Consider the following 22249-nt stretch of genomic DNA (forward strand, 5'->3'; position numbering starts at 1 on the left):
TAAATACTTTTGCAATATGCAATTGACTTTTGTAAACAGTTACTAGTGGTTGCAATAGGCAACACTATTTTAAACACAACAATGCATTGAGCTCAATGGAAATTTGAAGTTATTTGCAACAGATTACTTTTAGGATTACTTTTGGAATTCCAGGACTGGATCCTAGATTCAGTCCTGGGTCAGTACTTAGAATCAAGTGATGCAAGTCGACTTAATTACTGTGATTTTTAAACAATATTTAGCCAGTTTAAACACTTAGAAAATATTTCAAAGAAAACAGTCAATGATTCCCTATGGAAGAAAATTCAAGTTGCAGGTACAGTATGTTCTCGATACTTTCGTAATCCAGTACTGGGTACCTAGACTCAGTACTGGGACCTTTATCTAATGGAGTTAGACAGGGGTGCATCTTGGCACCCCTGCTCTTACCCTATATATAAACAAATTAGATAATGCTTTAATCACCTCATGTAATGATATTCCGCGTGCTGGGAAATGTCTAATTCCCGCACTTTTATATGCGGATGATGCCGCCTTACTTGCAAGAACGGGGGTGGGACTTCAGATATTATTAGATTAATTTGCGGGTTTTATGAAGGCATTGGATCTTACTGTCAATTTTTCAAAATCGCATGTAATGGCCATTGGACCAAAATCCTCAAAGATTAAAACCTTTAAATGTGGGGGCCATCCACTATCCAGGGTATCAACATTTCCCTACTTGGGCGTTCTTTTTGATGATCAAGGTTCTTGGGTAACCCAAATAACAGCCAAAAAGATTGTCTTATCTAGAGCGACTGTGGCTGTTCTAGGTTTTGCCAGGAAGTTAGGTGCCAGGCCAATGAAGGCTCTTCAAGTATATAGAGCCAAATGCTTCTCTCTAGCAATGTATGGAGCCGAGGTATGGGGTATTAAAAATGCTAAAAGTATACAGATTGTTGAGGACAGGTTTCTAAAAAACCTCCTTTCAGTTCCGATCTCAACTGCTAATTATAACATCCATCAGGAGCTTGGAATTTGTTTTGTAGAAGACTCTATAGCCTTGGCCCCATTATTGAAATGGATTAGCATTTGTTTAAACCCGGATCTACAGTTAAATTGCACGATCATGAGAGATTGTATGTTATTAGATCATGGGTCATCTATACCCTGGCTGAAATACATTCAGAAACTGGCAAAAAAGTTAGGTCGACCTGAATTATACCATTCACCAGAAGCCCTAGTCAAGGGAGACATAAAATGGTGTAAGGAAACCTTTATGTACATAGCTACTATGGATCGGGAAGGAAATGAGCTGACAAAGGTTACTGTCAGGGCCCACCAGCTATGTAAAACAACACCATCTATGGAATCATACCTAGGATATGTCACAAATGCAAATCACCGTTTTTTATTGACTAGATTTAGACTAAATCAATTACACCTATTGTTTGGAGATAAGAAAGGTTGGAAAAGGGTAGAGGATCTCGGCCCTTGTTCCTGTGATAATTTTTCGCAACAGGATATCACACACTTTCTCTTCTTTTGTGAGCACTTTATTGACATTAGGAAACGCTTCTTACTCCCTATTTTAAAAAACAAAGGTTTTGTGCAGGTGAGACCTGCTCTTCTCCATCTTCAAATGTTAACCAATGTTTGGGAAACTTTTAACATTGCGAATTTTTTATCTGTTGTCATTAGATCTTTGAGGAAATGAATTGTGTCCTCTTTTAAATGTTTTTTAATTGGGATTGTTTTTCCTTTTTAAATTGGATATTTAGCTGTTTTTATATGTGTATAGGTGCTATAGATCATTTGAAATGAAATTCGTTTTTTATCCATTATATTGTAGTATGCTTTTATGGTTTGCACTTAAACCGAATAAAGACTTTTGACTGACTGATTCCCTATGGAAGAAAATTCAAGTTGCAGGTACAGTATGTTCTCGATACTTTCGTAATCCAGTACTGGGTACCTAGACTCAGTACTGGGACCTTTATCCAAAACAGGTAAGTAATGACGTTTTCAGATATTATACGATTTTTAAAGAATATATTTAAAGATTGCAGAAATTGACACTAAGAAGAAATTTCACAGATAAACAGTCAATGATTTCCTATGGGAGAAAATTGGGTTACTGGTAAGTATAGTTGTAAGTATTTCTCAGAGTCCGTGCTGGGCACCAAGATCCAGCACTGGGAGCTCACCTAAGAGCAGGTGAGTATTTTCGTTTTCGTTACACGGCTGATTTTTGGTGAATATTTTAAGATTTGAAAAGTCCACACTTAGAAGAAATTTCAGGAAAAAGCCAGTCAATGTTACCCTATGAAGAAAATAGAGTTATCGATTTAAAGGTAAGTACTCGACTGGCAGAGTTGAGGTTCTGGGCATAGACTCAGGGGTCCCCCAGGGTCAGGTAGATACAGTTGGTTCACCCTCAGCGACTCTAGGGCGGCCGGGTGCAGAGAGAGTTAGGCCCAATGTTCTCCTATGAGGTATAGGGGGGCCTTGGTTGGTGGCTGCTGACTAGCAAGCCACGCGGCTGTGGGAGCTGGGCTCCTGGTCACTTACTCGGGGCAAGTGGGGAAGTAGGTAGGTGTAGAGGTTGCACTGCCAGGGCCACTCGGGCGGCTGGGTGCAGGGTGCTTTTGAGCCTTCGGGTGCTCAATTGATTTCAATGGGAAATCTCCGGTTTAGAAAAAGACTGCAAGCTCGGGGACGAGGATTCTTCAGGTGCCACCACCACTTCGAGAGGCAAGTTGGGTAGTTGGAGGATAGGTAGGTACCCCGGGATTGGGCACAGGGGGCCGCGGGGCTCCGCGTGCAGGGGTGCCTTTTGGTGTCGGGAAATCTTGCCCTCTGTTGATCGCGGTGGGGGGGCACCTTGTTCTGAGGCTGCAGGCTTCTTCAGGAGTGTCGAGGGAGGTCCTTGGGTGCCGGACTCGGGGTCACAGTCGCCGTGGGGTCGTCCTCGTGGCCTTTTCACTCCGGCACTGGCCAGGCTTGGCTGGTGCAGAGTGTGCTGGGTTCGCGGTTCCGGGCTGCTGCCAGGGGTTAGAGATAGGATTTGAATAGAGCCTCTACTCGTGGGAGTCCAGGGGCTTAGAGCCAAAAGGTAGCCAGGTCCTCCGGGGTTTGTGAGGTTGATGGTCACAAGAGATGCCGGGTTGGAGCAGGAGCAGGTTCGAGGGTCGACCAGCCAGTAGTGCTGGGACCAAAGCAGTTTGTGTCTTCCTCTTCTTAGCAGCTGCAGGGCAGCTCTTCTTTCTTCTTGCTCTTCTTTGTATTTCTGGATTCTGGGGAAGGAAGGTTCAGGGTGCCCCTAAATACTAGATTTAGGGGCGTTACAGGTAGGTGAAGGGCAGGGACCAATGGGTCCCTGTCCTGGGGTGGGTACACCCCCCTATCCTGCCTCTCTCCTGTGGGAGGGGGGCAGTAGCCTAGTCCTGATAGGGTAGGGCTTCCCATCTTCAAGATGGCGAGAGCCCGGGGATGTGCTTCACCTCGCCTCCCCCACCTGAGGGGTGGGGTTGGCAGGCTGGCACATCCCCTGTCCTTATTTGGGGTTTCCCCCATCCTGGGGGAGGAGATTTAGCACCTCGCCCAGGATGTGCATTGTTGCAGGCCCAGGAGAGCTGGGGCTCTCCCACCCAGGGGTCCAGCAACAGGTCTGCTGTGTGGCAGCCTAGGCAAACTCGGAGCAGACGTGGATTGTAGGTTAGGTTTAAGGGGGCATCTCTAAGATGCCCTCTGGGGGGCATCTCTAAGATGCCCTCTGGGGGGCTTGGTAAATTAAATGCCACACTGGCATCAGTGTGGGTTTAATGTGCTGAGAAGTTTGATACCAAACTTCTCAGTCTTCAGTGTTGCCTTTATGGTGCTGTGGAGTTCGTGTTTGACGAGCTCCCAGCACCATGTACTCTTAAATGGCAGCACTGCACTTACAGTGCTCAGGAATGGACCTGACCTGGGTACTGTAGGGGCACAGGGCTCCTGCACCTGTGCCCACACGATTGGCATAAGGAACCCAGCTAGAGGGGTGGCTGATGTATGCCATGGCAGTGTAGGTGATGGGCATGGCACACAGGGATGTGTGCCATGTCGACTTTGTTTTGTCTTGCACCCAGCCGGCAAAGGCAGTGTGCGTAAGGGTACAGCACCTCTAAGGGTGGCACAATGAGTGCTGCAGCCCTTAGAGGCCTTCCCTGGTCACAAGGCCCTGGGTACCTAGGGTACCATTTACCAGGGGCTGACATGTGGCCAGGGTTTGCCAATTTGGGTTTTGTGTGTTTTAGGGAAGGAACATAGGCCCTGGGCACCTGATTGGCAGGAGTCCAGGGCACACTCAGTCAAAGTACATTCAGCAAAAAGTGGGGGTATACCATGCAAGAAAGATGGCACTTTCTCACACTTACCCAGTAGAGATCTTGAGCATAGAGGCTGATGTCCCGCAGACCTTCCTCCCCCACGAATCTTCTGCTTTGCTCTCCTTATCTAGTGGAACTGTAGAGGAGGAGGCTACTGAGTCTTTTTTGTAGCAGTGATAACAGAATGCGGTGGGGGGGTCAGATCTAAGAAATAACAGGTCCTCCTCCGATGGACGGTATTTCTTTAGAATCCTAGCCGGCGCGGTCTTGAGGGTCGCCTGCATGGGGAAAATGTCCATGACCAGTTGGAGTAGCCCCGGCACCAATAGTAACGGCGGTCTAGATGCAGTCCCCTGGTGCAAAGTCTCAAAGATTACTGAAGACGAGCTCTGCCAAGTCGGCATAGGGATGTTCAGTTTACTTGCCCCTCTGGAAAGCACATCCAGGAAAGTGCCAACATCATCCACCGAGAGACCCTCGACGGTGGGCTGTCAGTAATAGTCGGTGAGTTGTCTCTCTGTGACTTATGTGTGGAAGAGGCGGAAGGCGTTGGAGATCTGTGCCTTCTCTTCTTGATTCTGGATCTGGACATCCTTCTGGAAGAGTGTGCAGGAGAGCGACTGCGATATCCACCTCTCGGAGTATGATCCCTGTCCACAGCTTGCACCAGTCGAGCCAACGGAGACCTGTAGAGGGGGCTTGAGTAGTGTTGAGCCCCTGTTACTGGAGCCCAGTGATAGAGGTCGGTTCCATCTGGGTGAGAGATGGATAGAATGTGATCTTTGTCTCTCTCGTCCCCCAGGAGAGCGTGCAGGAGGAGATTTTCTTCCCTCTGTGCAGGCCGGTCTGCTGAATCAGGACGCCCAATGGACACTGGACTGCTAGACTTGGAGATCACTACTTCCGGAGATCTGGACGATGATAATCTGTGAGGGGAGCAGTGAGAACCTGTTCTCGACGTCTGTGACGAAGAAAGGCTTACTGGACGTGAGACCCCTCTAGACTGCAGCCTCGACGTCTATCTTGAACGTTACCTTGGGACAGATTGCCGCCTCGACGTCTACCATCTCCATCTTCAAATCAATTGATGCCTCTGTGTCGAATGTCTGGCTGACGCCGACTGAGGTCCTTGCTTCAACGTCAGCTGCCTCTGCTCCGACGACTGGTGTCTCGACTTCGATCGCCAGTGTGCTGATGTCAACAGAGTCTTGTGTTTTGACGGCGAAGATCTCTGCACTGATCTCAACAGAGACTTGTACCTCGAAGTCGATCACCGTCTAGATGGCGACTGAGTGATCTGTCTCGACGTCGAAGGTCTAGCCAGCGTTGACTGAGATTTGCTCCTAGTCGTTGAGCGTTGCCTGGTTGACGACAACAGAGGGCCCTTTACCTTGCTCGACGTTGAGAGCGCCGTCTTCGACTTCGTAGAAGTGTGATGCGCCTGCACCACCGCAGTCTTCGAAGACTGCTGCTTTGCCGCCGGTAACTTGGGGACTTTGCCTCTCAACGTCGACCGTGTGCTCTTTTTCTGTTGCCTCACTGGAGACCTACCTCTTTCAGAAAGGCCATACAGTCAAATTGTCTCCCCCTCCTTGATGGTTCTTCTCGACAACTTCTTGCAGTGATGAAAGGTGGCAGAAGAGTGAGTATCAGGGAGACAGTATACACACAGAGCGTGAATCTGATCTAGCCTTTTTTGCCACAAGCAGTCCAAGGGTCAAATAAGGCAGGCATTTTTGACAGAAAAAAACTTTTCTGGAACTCCAAAAAGGTTTAACCTTCACTCTAAAGCCAAAAGACGTCGAGTGAAAGCAAAAAAACTAGACCATTTTTGACAGTCAAAAAAGGAAGAGCTGTGAATCCAGGGTCCTGTCTGAAGGAGCCGGAAAGAACTGACCTGTCACCCCTGAGGCATGATGGAAAGCTGGGGGTCATGGCTGCCTTAAAGGCACGGTGCCAGTTTTTGTGTACAAGTGCTTTCATTTTCTATGGTATTGGTTTACAATGCAGCCTGTAGGCTAACGAGGTCTGCTTTTGTTCAGTTTTTCATGAGGGTTACTCATTAGAAAAGAGTTCAAGTGGTACTTGCCCTCCTGTGTTTTCTACATACATTGTGTTTGCAAAAGCAGTTTATTTATTGCATTGTTTAGCCTCCTAGATGGGGGCTGCATTGGTATGAGAAAAAATGATATATATATATTTAATTATTTCCAGGGTCCCCGCACATGGGCAGGAATATTCAGTGCTTATGACTATTTATGAGAATGCTGGCAGCCCGGCGTCCCTTCACAAATGGTATATGCCTGTAGATGGAACAAGTTTGTGGCACTGTGTGCAGCAAAGGCTGTGGTTCCCCTTACTGCCTCTCTTTCAGAGGTACTCTTGTATATACTTTCTTTGGCCCAGCAGGGCTCTGCTCTGGGCACTCTGAAGGCTATCTTTGCCTTCCAGATCAGCCTTCCTTGTTCAAGCCCACTATTGTAAATCAATTTTTACGGGCATTACTCCTCTTTCCTCCATCTCATTTCATGATGCCCCAGTGGGACTTCCTTGTTGCCATCACCTCTGCTCGCAGGGTGAGTGAACTTTAAACTCCTTCTAAGGCCCCTTTCTTCTCTATGCATTCGGACAAAGTGGTGCTTCGAATGAGGCCCTTGTTCCTTCCAAAAGTGGTTACATCGTTTCACATTGGACAAACCATTACTTTGCCTACCTTTTTCACACATCCACACCCTTCCAAGGAGGAGTTGAGACTCCACCGTCTGCACCCCAAACGTGCGCTGTCCTACTTTACCCGCACAAAAGATTTCTGGGTGGATGATCTGCTCTTCGGCTACGTAGGTGCCAAGAAAGGTTGGGCTGTTCAAAAGCGTAACATTCTTTGTATCAATCTGTTACTCTTTGGCGAAAAAGGAAACTCCAGTGGGGTGCGGGCTCACTCTACTAGAGCTATGCATCCACCACTGTACTGGCACGTGGAATTCCACTCCTTGACATCTCTCAGGCAGCCATGTGGGCATCCTTATACACGTTCACCACACATTGCCTGGACAGTCGAGTCTGGAGGGACTGCTATTTTGCCTGTTCGGTCCTACAGAACTTCCTGGTGTGAACTTGGTTCAAAGACCCTCCTCAAGGGGTTGGTATTGCTGGGGTATCTATTCTAAGGTAAGGAATCTATAACTGTCCATTCGAGGCATATGAGCTGCAGATTACGCACTGTGAATAGATCGCCATCTGGTGTTGGGCCCGGATGTTTACAGTTGTTTTTCCTCTTGGAAAGTCTTTGGAAGTCACAAGGTGTGTGACTCCTCCTTTGGATCGTATTGCGCATGGGCTTCGGCTCCATCCTCAGATTGTTTTTTTCCGCCATCGGGCTCTGATGTGATCTTCGCGCTCCAGTTCTGAACAGTTTCCAGTTCTCCAATCGACGCGCAATCTTCAGCCCGTTTCGCGGTATTATTTTCTATCGCGATCCCCTCACTCGACGGGGCTCATCGATCAAGACCTTCGATTCCAGTCGTCGACGACTGCCTTCGGGCCTACCCAAGCTCCGGTCCTGGCTAATGGAAAGGACTCCCTTCAAGAAGTTCCCTCGATGTGGGTCCAAATTCCCCCACACAGATCTTCACGAAGTATGCAACCTCTGCCTCTCCCCTGAACACGAGGCTCGAGACTGTCCGGCGTGCAAATCCTTCCTTTCCAAGAAAACCATTCGAGACTGAAGGGCACGAAGAACTATGGCACACGTCGACGGCGATCCCAGACATCTTTGGAGAAGGCGTCGACCCTGGAAAAGATGAAGAAAGACACAGATACGGCGAAATCTATGGGAGCCTTACAATCACACTCCCAGGCGCTCTTTTCGCCGCTCTTTATTTCGGAGCACATCCAGAGGCTACTCCTCAGACACCGCTTCCACTTGCTATAAAGCCCCTACCCAATCTACCTCTACAAGGGGTTACCAAAGAGGCGGCTACAGAGGCAACAATAATAAAGGCAGAGGCAAGACAAACACCTCCCGCTCTGCCTCCACCCCTGCCCAATGACTTCCCTCCACTCCCCCCTAGACCATCCCACTCCGGTCAGGGGCAGACTCCACAATTTCCTTACTGTCTGGACTACCATCACCTGAGACAAATGGGTAACGCAAAATAATTTGGTCAGGCTATTGCTTCGAACTAACATCTACCCCCCTCCCCCCCCAAAAAAATTCCACCCAAACATCGCCCAATGTCACAGGAACACTTAAGCAGGAGGTAATCTCCCTCCTACAGAAGGGTGCAATAGAACTAGTTCCTATCAATCAACACAATACAGGGGTTTACGCCGTATATTTTCTCATACCAAAAAGGGACGACACGTTAAGGCCCATCCTAGACCTCAGGCCCCTGAACCAATATATCCACTCAGACCATTTTCACATGGTCACACTCAAGCAGGTACTGCCCCTGCTCTCCCAAAACGATTTCCTGGCCATTTTAGACCTCAAAGATGGCTATTTCCACATTCCTGGTACAAAAGGGGATGGTGATGGACGGAGCATCAGAACCAATCAAACACTCACACCCAGTCAACAGATCTGGGTTTGATCCATCACCGTTCTTTAGCCCACTCTGCCACCCCAGTTCAGACATGGCCATATGCAAATCAGTCTGACCCTGTGCCTCATGGGAACAGTCCAGCCCGAACTGCCAAGCCATGCCTTCCCTGGACAGGAAACAAGCTTCCTAGGACCGGTTTCTGGCATTTCAGCCGTCTTCAGCCTGTTCCACATTCCTGTTCACAACGCTCACAGGAAGTTCCTCAGATTTGTGGAGTCACCACTGCACCACGAGTATTTACCAAGTGCCTAGCAGTAGTGGCCGCACACCTGCAAAGACAACACATCCATGTCTTTCCATACCTAGACGACTGGCTAATAAAAGCCAGCTCATACAACCAGTGTGTACAACACACGCACGCCACTATCCAGCTACTTCGCGAACTGGGCTTCACAGTAAACCACGCAAAGTCCCATCTACAACCATCCCACGTAAAACAATACCTCGGCGCCACCACAGACACCTCGAGCACTAGCCTACCCCAGTTCTGCCAGGATAACAAGCATTCAGGCTCTACGTGCCAAATTTCTGCCACAACACTTCCGGCTCGAGTGTTCATGCAACTAATGGGGATGATGGCCTCTTGCATATTCATAGTACCTCACGCAAGACTCCAAATGCGTCCTCTCCAAGAGTGCTTAGCGCGCCAATGGAACCAGGCCCAGGGTCAACTGACAGATCTGGTGTTGGTAGACGGTCGTACCAATTGCTCTCTGCAGTGGTGAACCACCAAAAACCTTTCCAAAGGGCGACCGTTCCTGGACCCAGTTCCTCAGATGGTACTAACAGCAGACGCATCGCTCTCCGGCTGGGGAGCTCACCTACTACATCACCATGCAGGGCAGGTGGACACCTCAACAGAAGTTACTCCACATCAACCATCTGGAGTTACTAGCCGTATTTTTAGCCCTAAAAGCTTTTCAAACACAAATCTCAGGCAAGGCAGTCCTAGTCCGCACAGACATGACAGCAATGTACTATATACAAAAACAAGGAGGCACACACTCTCCACAGCTCTCAGCTAGCACAGAGCATATCGAGATGGGCCATACCCCGAAAAATCTTTCTCCTAGCCCAAAATGTCCCAGGAGTCTGTAGCCGATCTCCTGAGCAGACAAACTCAACAGATCCACGAGTGGGAACTCCATCCACAAGTTCTTCACCCGTACTTTCAAATGTGGGGGCATCCACAGACCTCTTCGCCACACAAGAAAACGCCAAATGCCCAAGCTTCGCCGCCAGGTATCCACACCCATTGTCCAAAGGCAATGCGATATGGATGAACTGGTCAGGCAGAATTGCGTACGCTTTTCCGCCTCTCCCACTCATTCCATGAGTGGTGCGCAAACTACAACATTCCCTCACACTAATACTAGTAGCTCCGACTTGGGCCAGACAACTGTGGTACACCACAATGCTGGAACTATCAGTAGTACCGCAACAAAAGCTACACCTCTCTCCACAGCTCTTAACCCAGAACCATGGAGAGATCAAATACCCGGACCCAGCTCAGCTCAACCTTGCGATCTGGCTCCTGAAATCCTAGAATTCGGTTATCTAAATCTCCCCCCAGACTGTATGAACCTCTTTTGAGAAGCTAGACGTCCTACCACTAGAGCTTGCTACGCAGCCAAGTGGAAACTATTTGGAGTCTGTCACAGCAATAACTTCAATCCAGTAGATGTGTCCATTCAACACATCATATGCTATTTACTACACTTGCAGAGATGCAATCTAGCCTACACGTCTATTCGACTGCACCTTGCATCCATAGCAGCCTACCTACAAAACAGGCAGCACCTATCCCTCTTTAAAGTACCTGCCATAAAAGCCTTCATGGAAGGCCTCAAAAGAATAATTCCACCCAGTGCCACCCTCACCTGTGTGGAACCTAAACATCGTTCTCACCAGACTAATGGGGCCTCCCTTTGAACCTCTACACAAATGTGAACTTCAATTCCTAACATGGAAAACTGCTTTTCTGGTAGCCATCACTTCCCTCAGAGTCAGTGAGATACAAGCACTCACTATTCAAGAACATTTTCTGCAAATGCACCATAATAAGGTTGTTCTACGTGCTAATCCAAAATTCCTCTCAAGTCATTTCTCCCTTTCACCTAAACTAATCTGTGGAACTACCCGTATTCTTCTCGCAACCACAGACCATTGCAGAAAGAGCTCTCCACACACTAGATGTAAAACAAGCCTTACTCTACTACATAGAGAGAACACAACCTTTCCGTAAAACCAAACAACTGTTCGTTTCCTTCTCACCACCACATAAAGGCAACCCCATCTCCAAATCTGGGATAGCTAGGTGGATTGTCAAATGCATTCAGATTTGCTACCACAAAGCAAAACTAACGCTATCCGTTCCCCCTAGAACCCACTACACGTAAGAGAGGGGCTTCCATGGCATACTTTCACTAAACACGATTGTGAAGATGTGCAAACTAAGCAACAAGCTAGTGTGAGCCAGGCTGTACTCAAGACATTGTTTCAAACCACTGCAACAGATACTGATGGTCGCCGCGAAGGATGGGTACTGCTATATAATCTATGCACAGTGTGTAATCTGCAGCTCATATGCCTCGAACGGCAAATGCTACTTACCAGTATGCATCTGTTCTTGGCATGTAGAGCTGCAGATCTACACACGCCCACTCGCCTCCCCGGCTTCCTTTATCTGTGCCAGTTTATCTTATTTAGATACAACACACATGGACATCTTCACTGTTTCTTACTACGCTCCATCATTTCCCTGCTGGCGAAAAACAATCTGAGGATGGAGCCGAAGCCCATGCGCAATACGATCCAAAGGAGGAGTCACACACCTCGTGACTTCCAAAGACTTTCCAAGAGGAAAAACTGCAAACATCCGGGCCCAACACCAGATGGCGATCTATGCAGTGTGTAGATCTGCAGGTCTACATGCCAAGAACAGATGCATACTGGTAAGTAGCATTTGCCTTTTCAGATGAACAATTTACCTTCTGTGTCAATGTACCGGTAAGAGACATAGGTTAGTTATAGATTCCTTAACGCCCACCCATCCCCCCACTCTGCAAACCGACTTCTAGGGATAGGGACTCCCTTACAGGACCCTATTTGTGATGCACCAGTGGTCCGTGTCTTGCATGGCTCCGCACTTCTAGCATGGAAAGTAGTGTCCGAACTAACATCAGCAAGCAGGGGCAGCGTCTACGTAGGCACTGCGACATTATCCTGGCGACTATGCCGACGGCTGTCCGAGACGACCGACGCCACCTAGCGACACGCAGGGGTACTGCTTAGAAAAAATTCTGGATCCAGTCTGACGCCTGAGGGAAATTCTAATGTAAGGAATCTAACTAACCTATGACTCTTACAGATGCATCTGGTAGGGCGTGCACTTTGTGGAGGTGGTTAGGGTTCTGAGAGACATGACTTGGGGTGGTGAGCAGGAATACCATGTGGTGGTACTAGTTAGAGCATGGGTACGAGTACATATTGGTAGTAAATGTTGGAGGGGGGCAGTACCACTGGGTGGTAATGGTAAGGAACTTAATACCTTCTGGTGGTAAGGGTCAAGTGGTTAGTACCTCCCTGTAGAAATGGTAGAGGGGGGTCAGTATTTCTGGGTAGAAACGGTAAAGGATTCAGTACCTCGGTAGAAACGGTAAATGGTTCAGTACTTCTGTGTAGAAACGGTAAAGAGTTCAGTACCTCTGGGTGGAAACGGTAGGGTACCTCTGGGTCAAAACGGTAAAGAGGTCAGTGCCTCTGGGTGGTAGCAGATTAGGTACCGTGCCTCATGGTGTAAGCGTCAGAGGGATTGGGTGAGAACAGTAGAGGTGTTGGGTGGTAACGGTAAAGGGTCAGTGCCTCTGGGTGGTAACAGTTAAAAGGCTCCAGTACCTCGAAGTCTTAATTGTAAAGAGGTTAGTTACAGTTCCTTCGGGTAGAAACTGTAATGGGTGGGGCCAGTGCCTTTTGGGTAGAAATGGTAAAGGGGTCAGGGCCTCTAGGTGGTAACGGTTAAAACGGGGCACTGCCTCTGGGTGGTAAAGGGGCCTGTGCTTCTGGGTGTTAATTGTTATGAGGTCAGTCAGTTACAGTACCTTCGGGTAGAAATGGTATAGGGGACAGTGCCTCAGAGTGGTAACAGTATTGGGGTCAGTGCCTCAGGATGGTAACGTCAGAGGGATTGGGTGGTAGAGGGGGTCAGTTCCTCTGGGTGTTAATTGTGAAGGGGTCAGTTACAGTACCTTCGGATAGAAATGATAAAGGAGTCCGTACCTCTGGGTGGTAACGGTTCGGGAAGAAGGTTCAGAGCAGCAGGCAACAGTTGGGAGGGGAGCTTAGTACCTCGTAGACTGAGGCCTTGGACAGGTCCAGGCAGACAGTGCAGCACAGCACAGAGTAGAGCCGCTCCTCCAGCTTGACGCTGCCCGCGGCCCAGATTCTGAGCCGCTTCTTGAGGGGCGCATCGGGGTCTCCGTCCTGCAGGTGCAGAACCAGTGTCCACCGTCTCTTCCTCCACCTCGCCTGCTGGACCCACCCCCTCACCCAGCCCCGCCGAGGAGGAGCCCGAGGACCCTTGGCCAACCAACGGCCTCCCTGTCTTCCACTCCAGACATATTTGACAACGTAAGACAACAGATAGCTGAGACTCCGCTGACACTTTAAGCCGCCATCTTTTTTTCCCTTCTGTCTCTCGCGTGACCCACCCACCATGGCTGGCCGTCACACTGCTAGCCAATAGTGCAAAGCTGTCCAAACTGCTTAAGGTGAGAAAATAGGCGGGGCTTCGGCAGGATGTTTTGTCGGCACAGGATGGAGGGGAGGGAGCCTCAACGTCACCCCTTCATTCACGAGATAACCGGGCCTCCTGTTCCACCTATGTTTAGCTTTGTCTTCACTGGTGCTCTGAGGACAGCTCTCACCAGAATTATGAAATAACCATATTTTGAAATACTTGGGATATATTTTTTTTTTTTTTTACTTTGTACAAAATATTCCTATAATTTTTATATATACATTTCCTGGAGTAGTCTTTCTAGTCTCTGTTGCACCCCCGCCAACCCCCATTAGAAACAAAAAAAAAAAAGGCCGCTTGCCAGGCATTCTTTGTTTATTTTTGCATCGCGCTTTCACTTTAAAGTGAAAGCGAGATGCAAAAATAAACACGCGGCTCCATTCCTCCTTTTGTCCGGCCCAATCAGAGAGCCGGACTGGCGCGTGCAAGGCAGCGTGACGAAGCTTCTGATAAGAAACTTCGTCACCACAGTCCTAATGCAGGCGATCCAGTCCGGATGGGCTGGACCAAAAAGCCAAAGAGGCAACACAGAAGGCTTGTTTCCAATGGCTGGCCACCGTTTAGCATAAACAGTGACGCCAGCCAATGGAAATAAGGGGCGGGGCTTCAAGCCATTTTCTAAAAGTCCTCATCTGCATTAAATCTCGTCGAGCATGTGCACAGCAACGCTAGGCGAGACCTAAAAACTACTATGATAAATACCAACCAAGGACTTAGTGGCCCGAGAAGGTAGTCTTCTACAATATGACCCACAGCTCTGGGCCTCCTAGTAAGGACCCTTTAAATGCTCAGCATAAGCCCTTAACAAGCAGGAAAAAAGCATCGCGAACAGGCGTAACAAGCAACTGTGTGTTCACGGAGATTTTTTAGTTTCACGGAGCTTTGTTTAGTGCAACTACGCAAATTCCTCCCACCCCTACAGACAACAACAGTTAAAGATGCAGACCTCTTTCTGGAGCTTGCTGAAACTGAGATAATCATGTATCCCATACGTACAAACACCACAAGCGAGGATGCAGTGTCGCTGCCACTTTTGTCTAAACTGGAGCATGCGGTTTTTATTTCGATTGACCCTGAACTTAAGGAGGTATACATTGCTGCTCACTTGTAAAGTTCAATGTGGAATTCTTATTTTTTTCGTTTTAACGTTTCCTGAAATTGATTAACACCCACGCTCTCCTTCCTCACACACAGTACCACTAACTGTGATTGGTGCATAGCGCCCCCTGGCTGTTTAAACTGCATTAGGGGGGAGGAGGGCGCAGCGCACAGTTTGAGAACCAAAGTCGTAGAGCTTTTTTCCCCCAATACCTCCCAAGGTAGAGAAATTACTTCACTCTTTAACTGTCTGCAGATGTCTCAAATTCTTTGATAGGATTAAACTTCAGGTAGACAGAGCAACTTATTTTAATTTAGCAAGCCACAAAAATTGGCCTCCCTCTGAACAAAGCATAGTACGTTTGTTTGCGTCTACAAATGCCTGCCATCATCGGAGAACTACCTGTCCTCAGTGATTGCACACTCCTAGGGAAATGTAGCTATAACAGCTGTACTTTGCATGGCTTGGATCTGACATCTGCAGAATGGCAACATGGAAAGCCATCATACTTTAATAAAGAACTACTGCTTGAATAATGACAGCCAGAGTCCGCTGATGAACAGAACTGGTTTAATAAAGTAGCCTTTTTCCTGTATATGTATATTTCACCCAGCTTTAAATTAATGTGCGCATACTGACCATTTTCCTTGATACAGTGTGATCTACTGATTGGTGTATGGTAAATCTGCAAAGGACTAGTTGCTTTGCCATAACTACAGTTCTGTAGGGACTAGTATATTTCATAGATTCATATGCAGCCTAGAGTCTATTGCCTGTCTAAGGCTTACCTATGCAATTATGTGAGAATCTGCGGAATCGTGACCTTTAAGGGCAGCTGTGTGCAGAGTGCTTCATTCTGCTTGGGTCAAGTTTCGCTCTGTTTCGAACACTGGTTGCCTACTAAAGTGACAGTGTTTCTGCCCGTTTAAGCATTGTTACGAAGAACGTTCCTGTTGGAAGGTTACCAAAGGATTCCTAGCTCATCAACAGGGAATGATTCAAGCATGTGAATCTATGAAATATACCATCAGCGTAGCTACAGGTAAGTAGCGATTTCATCTAATTGAATACCTGAAGCAAATAACATGGAGAAAATTTAGAATTTTGTTCCTTTCCAATAACCTGTTTTTGAGAGAGTTGGAGAGCTATGTTTGCCCTTTCTTGGAAGTACGTTATAGTTAAAAGATGGCAAGTCTCATTTCTTTCTAAAACCTTAATGTTCCTGCTTGTGACGGGGCTCCAATAAACTCAGTTAAGAACTGGCATAGACAGCTTAGCTTTAATATTACCTTAAATCCTGTTTCTGGCCAATTATCATACCACGAAAAACGTGTTCTCAATAGTCTCCATTTCACATTCATTTATACTGATATATTGAGTAATATTTCATAAACACATTGCTTCAAACTTTGATTTTATTCCGTGACTGTTGGGCTTAGGTGTATGCATTTGAGTTCTAATGTTTATTTTCTTTCCTCCGCAGAGAATCCTTGCCCAGAACAGGGTGATATTATTCAGATTAAGCTCAGTGAGCACACTGAGGTTTTATCAAAGGCAGATGGCACGGGTAACACCACCATGCTAGTGGACACAGTATTTGAAATGAACTATTCTACTGGACAGTGGACCAGATTAAAGAAGTACAAGCCTATAACCAACGTGTCCTAAAGACTTATCTGAAATTTACTGTGGACCAAATTGAGAATAAAACCTTCAGCCAGGTACACGGCATAAGCAGTGGATAAAATGGCTCTACATTTGAAGTTTAGTCTCCTGAGAAAATTGAAATTAACTGGCTTATATTCAGTCAATGGAGCAAATAAACAGATCTCCACAATAAGATTGAGTGGATATTCTACCAAACGACGCGCATGCTGAACTTCATTACAGTGAAATATAGACCACAAAATGGACAATTTTCTGCTGAAAAGTGCAATTTCAGATTCCTGGAAACGTGGTTAAATATACATTTATTTATAATATACTGCTGACTAGAACTGCTGCAGTACTCCTGGTAATGTTTTGTTTAGCGGGAGCAGGGTGTCTTGACATTTATACTGTATCATGCCAATGTTGGACTCTTCCACTTAGTGCTGTTGGCATCTGTAATTGGTTGAGCAAAAAAGATTGTCAACTGTATAATCGCACAAGCCGGTTCGAGTTGATGAGGGCTTCTTTGTTTAATGGAGCAATTCCCTCTTGCCTAGGGCATATTTGACCTGATGCTGGTTTAGATCAGCATCTTTGCACAAGTGTACACATTTTAGTGTCTTAACTAAAACTCTTATTCAAGAATATAGTTTGGAGATTGTGTTGGGTGACAAATTTTCATTTGTAGCAACGCGGTTACTTTGCCGTGCCAAGTACTTGAGCTTTTTCTAGCTCCTTAAATGCCCAAGAATCATTCCTCTGCACACAAGGCTGTTCAAAAATGGCATTCATGTTGTGCAAAGTGTTATGTTCTTTTCTACATAGTTATGTGGGTATGTAGTGTAAGAAAAAAAGTGGCTTTTATTAGATGTTTTAAAGAAGTGTTTTAAAAGAACAAGTAACTCTAGAATTGTCTAGTTTATTTGTCAAATTTGTTTTAGGCAGTGTTAATCTAAAAAGCGAAGCCCCAACACACATGGGTGTTTAACCAAAATGTTAATTTGTTCTTGAAATAAATGGCAGTTTAAAAATAAGATCTTCGCCATTCTGCCCAATTTTATAAGAACCGGTTTAGGCCAAGGCACTAGAGATATGCATTCGCACTAATATATACTACTATAACTCCTATTTGGGAACTTGTATATATTCCCCATATTTGCTATCCAAGAGCAATACCAAACTACTTAGGGAGAAAGGGATTCCTTAACACTTTTTTATGACTAATGTAAAGGACGTTTCTAGTAGTGTTTTTGTATGGATTGAAAGTATCTTCAAGTTTACATCATACTCTTTCTAGTGCAAGAGTAATTAATGCTAGGTATCATTACTGTGAAAAGATACTGCTTTCCATTTGATATGTATGTAAACCTCTAGATGTACTTCTCCAATATGGACATAAATGATAAACTGAACTAGGTCTATTTTTAAGATGCTTACGTCCCTATATGCATTGATAATCAGTAGTACTTTCACCCATAAATATTCGGAAAACATCTGTGTTGGCAATTATAGAAAGAAGTTGAGTGAATGTTCTTGAGTTAGAATTTATTTCACCAATTATATGTTTAACATTGGTTGCGCTCGAGCACAGGTGTGTTCGACATGTCAGCCTATGCACACAATTCTAATATGACCAATGTTAAATACACCATGTTCTTTGGAGCACCCTAGTGAAATTATGGTTTGTTAAATTTGAAGCACCTATAAATTCGGAATAGAGTTAATTGTTGAAGCGGAGTCTTGGTAGGTTGCAGCTTTGGTTTATGTATATTGAAAAAGTAGGTTACGGTCTGCCACTGCAAGATTTTGCGATACAGTATATTCACCACTACCAGCATTCTGATTCTCTTCTATTAGATTAAATTGAATTCCCTAATCGGTTTCAAAAGCTTACCCATTGCTTTTTAGGTATGCCTAATTTGTTTTTTGCAATGCTATTGTTTCCTTGTTCAGTATGTTCAATGAGTCCCACACTGTAACTTAATTTATGTAGATTTGACACATATATTGTGTTCACTGGTAAAACATTTGATCCACGGAGTACCAAACCATTTTTCATGTTTGTTAAGAGACCATTGCCTGGCTGAAGGGCTTGATACAACTGGCTGATGTATAGTTTAAGGTTGATTCCATGTTTGCATAGCAAGACTGGACCGAATTAATATTGTTGAACCTATACCCCCTTGGAATCTAGTGCCATTGACGAAACAATGTTTTGTAAAATATGCTATTGCTTTAGCATAGTCCATAATTTTTCTATTCAGTGTTTTTGTACAGATGTAAAAAATGGAATGTTGTCTTCTGTATTTTCAGTGTAAAACATTATGTACAATAAAAGTTTAGATTTTCTAATGAAACCATAAAAAGAAAACTAGTGAAGTAATTTTTGGCCAAAATGCCATGTATGGATTTTTTCACTTTAAATCTTACATTTTAGAAGCATCTACAAAACATTAGAAAAAAAGGAGCTTCTGACTTTACCATCATCCTGCCCCTCTGACTCAAACCCTTTTATCACCTCACCAGATTACCAAAAAAAACCTTTGCCACCACACCTTGGGGCCCAGGACAATGAGGGCTCTGTACATTGCTCTACCAAAGGTCCTATTAAGGGACTGAATGAAAGTCCATGGTGTGGATGAGAGGATCAATGACATTGTTATCGATCCCCTTCAAGCAGCATCCCAGTAGTTGATTTTGTTGCCTTGAGGATTATTACGAGGACAAGTGTATCGGGAGCATGTAAATTTGAAAATTGAAATGAAGTGAAAATCAGCCCTTAGGCCTGTTCATCGTTCCCATCAGCTTTTCCATCACCAGTATAATTAAAGTTTTTGCATCCAGTCCTCAGTAGTTGATGTTGCTGATAATATCCCTTGTTTACCTGCAAAAAGGAGTTGTGCTATTGGTTTTGTTATGCTGAAGAATAGTGAGTATCTGAGAGACACGTTAGTGATAGATTCCTTACCTTAGAATATCCCCAGGCATCAGACTGGATCCGGAAAGTTTTCGTCAGCAGTACCCCTGCGTGTCGGAATGTGGCGTCGTGCAGCTCCCCATCCATCGTAGGAGTCGTGATCGCCGGGATGACGTTGCGGCAGCTACATAGACACCGCCCTCGCGCGCTGACTTCAGTTCTTTCTTTTTCCGCGCCAGCAAGCGCAGATCTGGAGAGAGCGATACCCCCAGTCAATTTTTGACTGAGTTTTTTTGGGACTTATTGTCTCTGTTCTTTGAGTCTTAGACTCCTGGTGTATAGGGATGCCCAGTTTTAAGTCTTGCAAGGCTTGTCCCCGCATGATGTCTGTGACGGACCCGCACCGCGACTGTCTCTATTGCCTGGGGCGTGACCACGACCCGTCGTCGTGCCCCGGCTGTCGGGCCATGGCTCCGAAAACTTTGTGGCAGCGGTCCCGAAAGTTGCTTGAGGCTGGCCCGAGAGTCTGTTCCACGCCTGTTCTATGTCCCGGTCCCGTGGCAGGTTGAGGGGCTGGTCGCGGAGCCGCCACCATCATTCGACAAGGTCTTCGCACTCTGGGTGAGGTAAGGCGAAGCACAAGAAGTCGAAGAAGCAGCGTTGCTCTTCGCCTGAGGGTGCGGGTGGTGCCACCCCCGTGGCTCCAGAGGAGCCTAGGCAGTTGCGGACGGCCTACCCACCTTTCCCGGGTCCGTCGGCGACTCCGGCCCAGCTGCAGGAATTCCTGTCTGCTATGGCCCGCCTATTTAGCCCGCTGGCCTGACCGGGGGTCCTCGCCTTCCTTCGTCTCCGGCCCTGACGTTGTCTACTGCTCCGGCCTCTGTGCCACGAGACCTCAGTGGTTCCATGCCTGGATCACAGCCGATGCTGGTTGACCTCATACGACCACCACTGACATCGGCCGCCACCCCTGGCCGACGCCGTCCCCGGCTTCCACCCCGACGGAGACTGTGTCGGACCGGTGTCGACCGACACTGATTCAGACGCCTATGGGGAATTTCTATCCCTTTCTCCATCCACGTTCTTTCCCACCTGCTCCGCAGGTTACGGAGGACTGGGGGGGTCTGAAGACTCTCTCGCAGCCCAATGCAAGTTAGAGCCGGACTGGGAAGAGGAACTGGAGGACCCAGGTGGACTGGATTTTTCTCCAGAACCTGGCTCACTGTCTCCTTCTGCCGTGGCTATGGAGTAGGCTGGTACTTATTCAGAGGTATTGCGTAGGGTGGCCGAGGCTCTCCACCTAGAGTTCCCTACAGTGACTTAGGACTAACCTCCTGACAGAAGTGCTTGGGCCAGCGTCTTCCTCTGTAGAGCCGCTGCTGCCCTTCAATGATGCACTTTCAGACATTCTTTTGGACACCTGGTCAAGGCCCAAAACAGGGGCGTCTGTGGATAGGAACGTGGCCAGACACCATCGCCTGGCCACGGGTGACCCCATTTTCTTCTCTCAACACCCTACCCCTGAGAGCTTGGTTGTCCAACCTCTGCGTCCCCCCAGTGCATTCCTTTCCACACCTCCGGACAGGGAATCCAAGAAACTGTATCAATTTGGGAAGATTTTTTTCTTCCGACAGTGGAGTTGCGGTCTGTGAACACCGCATGCCTCTTGGGCCGTTATTTCCACTCTGTGTGGGATACAGTGGCACAGGTTCTGCCTCAGTGTCCAGAGGAGGCCCATACGGTGCACTCTCAAGCTATTGCTGAGGGTAGAGATGCAGCCAAGTTCACGATTCTTTGTGGCCTTGACACCGCCGACTCGCTGGGCAGAGCGATTTCCACGACAGGGGCGCTGCGCAGTCACGCCTGGCTGACTGACTTTTCAGGGGACGTCCAGAACAATCTGATGAACATGCCCTTTGATGGCACTCGCCTTTTTGGCGACGAGGTGGATAGTGTTTGAGTACTTTAAGGACTCGCGAGCTACTGCTAAGTGCTTAGACTGGTCTACTACACGCACTCCTTCGGCCTCTGCCTTTTGCTCCTTTCATGGTCAAGGAAGGGGCGCCCTAACACGTTCAAGAGCCACAAGCCTGCACAGCAACAGTCTCAGCGCAGCTGCGCACGTGGGACCCGCCGAGGTATAGGTCACGGGGCCAGCGGGCGGGTCAGTCCACCACCTCCCCTGCCACCACTCCCTCCCAACCTTCCTAGTCTGGTCTTTCAGGACCACCAAATGCCAGTGGGCGGCAGGATTCGCCATCACCTCCCCCACTGGCGCACCATCACTTCGGACAGGTTAGTTATACAGATAGTCAGAAGGGGCTACTCTCTCCCCTCCCCTTAGACTACCCCTCCAGCCATGCCACCTCAGCACCACTGCATGTCAGGGATCACTTGGCACTTCTCGGCCAAGGGGGCCATCTAGCGCGTTCAGACGCCAAAAGTAGGTCGTAGTTGTTGTTCCCACAACTTCTTGATTCCAAAGGAGGACAAGGGTCTGCGTCCTATCTGAAGACATTCGGAACGTCAATCGCTTCCTCCGGAAGGAGAAGTTCAAGATACTCACACTTGCTCAGGTCTTGTCTGCCCTAGACCCGCAAGACTGGATGGTAGTGTTGGACTTGCAGGACGCTTACTTTCATATCCCCGGGCCACCGGCGTTACCTGCGGTTCACGGTAGGCCACGAGCACTTTTAGTTCACCGTGCTCCCTTTTGGCCTTACCAGTGCCCCTCGGGTGTTCACAAAAGTGATGGCAGTGGTCGCAGCTCATCTGCGCAGATCAGGGGTTTCAGTCTTCCCCTATCTCGACGACTGGTTGTTGAAGGCGGGCTCG

The 22249-nt window shown here is 47.3% G+C and overlaps 1 protein-coding gene across 2 annotated transcripts in view; it reads left to right on the top strand.

Annotated features, from left to right (window-relative positions):
* Window positions 1-18868, top strand: part of NELFA (negative elongation factor complex member A) — a 305468-nt gene extending 286600 nt beyond the window's left edge. For both annotated transcript variants that reach the window (XM_085642556.1, XM_085642557.1), the window contains one exon: window positions 16331-18868. In XM_085642556.1, the coding sequence (XP_085498682.1) occupies window positions 16331-16515 (185 nt within the window). In that variant the 3' untranslated portion in view covers window positions 16516-18868. The remainder of the gene's footprint in view (window positions 1-16330) is intronic.
* The last annotated feature ends 3381 nt before the right edge of the window (window positions 18869-22249 follow it).

The sequence above is a fragment of the Triturus cristatus genome, chromosome 2_2, assembly GCF_964204655.1.
Source record: "Triturus cristatus chromosome 2_2, aTriCri1.1, whole genome shotgun sequence".
NCBI classification, from domain to species: domain Eukaryota; kingdom Metazoa; phylum Chordata; class Amphibia; order Caudata; family Salamandridae; genus Triturus; species Triturus cristatus.